At 48.5% G+C, this 1294-nt stretch overlaps 1 protein-coding gene across 1 annotated transcript; it reads left to right on the top strand.

The window, feature by feature from the left end:
• Positions 1-219: 219 nt before the first annotated feature.
• Positions 220-813, top strand: LOC121228047 (uncharacterized). Its single transcript, XM_041111172.1, has one exon. It carries the CDS (start codon positions 220-222, stop codon positions 811-813), a length of 594 nt encoding a protein of 197 aa, XP_040967106.1.
• The last annotated feature ends 481 nt before the right edge of the window (positions 814-1294 follow it).

Below are 1294 nucleotides of genomic sequence, written 5' to 3'. Positions count from 1 at the left end.
GCTACTGAGACAGTGTCTCAAGATCACATGGCTGGGGATGATACGTTGTCCTAGGCTATGCTAAGGATTTTGAAGAGGGTCGCTGGGCCCAATATTGGATTTGGGGGCCGAGGGTCAGTTACGGAATGACTCTAGTCCAATGGAGCTGAGCTCTTCAGGGGTGTCACTAGAGTTGCCCCTAATGTGGCCGAGTACTAGATTGAGGCCACGGAGAGGATCATGGATGACTTAGATTGCACCCCAGAGCAGAAACTAAAGGGTGCAGTCTCACTGTTGAGGGATGAGGGTTATCAATGGTGGCTCACTATTAAGGAGGGTACTCAGCCTGAATGTCTGACCTGGGAGTTCTTTAAGACCACCTTCCAGGAGAAATATGTGGGGGCGAGCTACGTGGATGCCTGCAGGAGGGAATTTCTGAATTTGACTCACGGAGATCGATCAGTAGCCGAGTATGAGGCCAAGTTCCTACGAATGAGCTGCTATGCACGAGGTATGGTGGCCTCTGAGTATGAGCGATGTATTCATTTTGAGGATGGGCTTAGAGATAATTTGAGAGTCCTGATAGCTCCACAGAGGAAGCGTGATTTTTCTGCACTAGTGGAGAAGGTGAAGACCGCCGAGGAGGTTAAGCACGCTGGGCCCCAAAACCATGACCGCGAGAGGGGTAAGAACAAAAGGGATTTGGAGCCTCCGAATTCTACTTTGAGGCTTAAGAAAAAGGCCAAAGATGATAGGCTGGTTAGAGCTGGGCCCCCTGTTACTGTTACTGGACTGCAGCCATGTACTGATTGTGGTAGACGCCATCAAGGCTAGTGTTGGAAAAGGACAGGGGCTTGCTTGTGGTGTAGGTCATTGGAGCACCGGATTAGGGAGTGTCCACTAAGGGCTGATCAGATGCAAGCTCTAGATACTGGTACGGCACAGCCACAGAGGGTAGCGCGGTAGCCACCGAGGGGCCGTGGACAGGCCAAAGGTGGTAATGGTATAGGTCGTAGGCAGAGAGCACCGGTGTTTAGGAGTTAATCAAGGGGTTGGTGGTTTTGGATCGACGCTATGATTGTGGAAGTTGTGGTTACTCAAGCAAGGTAAGGGTTTTGTTAGGTTTTTAGTCAATTTCCTTCCAAAATTGGTTGATTAAAAATGAATTAAGTGATTAATCTGGAGATATGTTGGTCGATTTTTAGGTTCTGGAGGCTTAAGAGAGCTTATGCATCAGAAACGATACCAGGTGTGTACTCGAAATGCAGAAAATAGGATTCAGCAAAAAATCAAAATTGCTTGCTGTCGAGAAATA

The sequence above is a fragment of the Gossypium hirsutum genome, chromosome A04 (assembly GCF_007990345.1).
Source record: "Gossypium hirsutum isolate 1008001.06 chromosome A04, Gossypium_hirsutum_v2.1, whole genome shotgun sequence".
Classification (NCBI taxonomy): Eukaryota; Viridiplantae; Streptophyta; class Magnoliopsida; order Malvales; family Malvaceae; genus Gossypium; species Gossypium hirsutum.
Note: the sequence above shows the minus strand (reverse complement) of the source record. Positions and strands in the feature narration are given on the sequence as shown.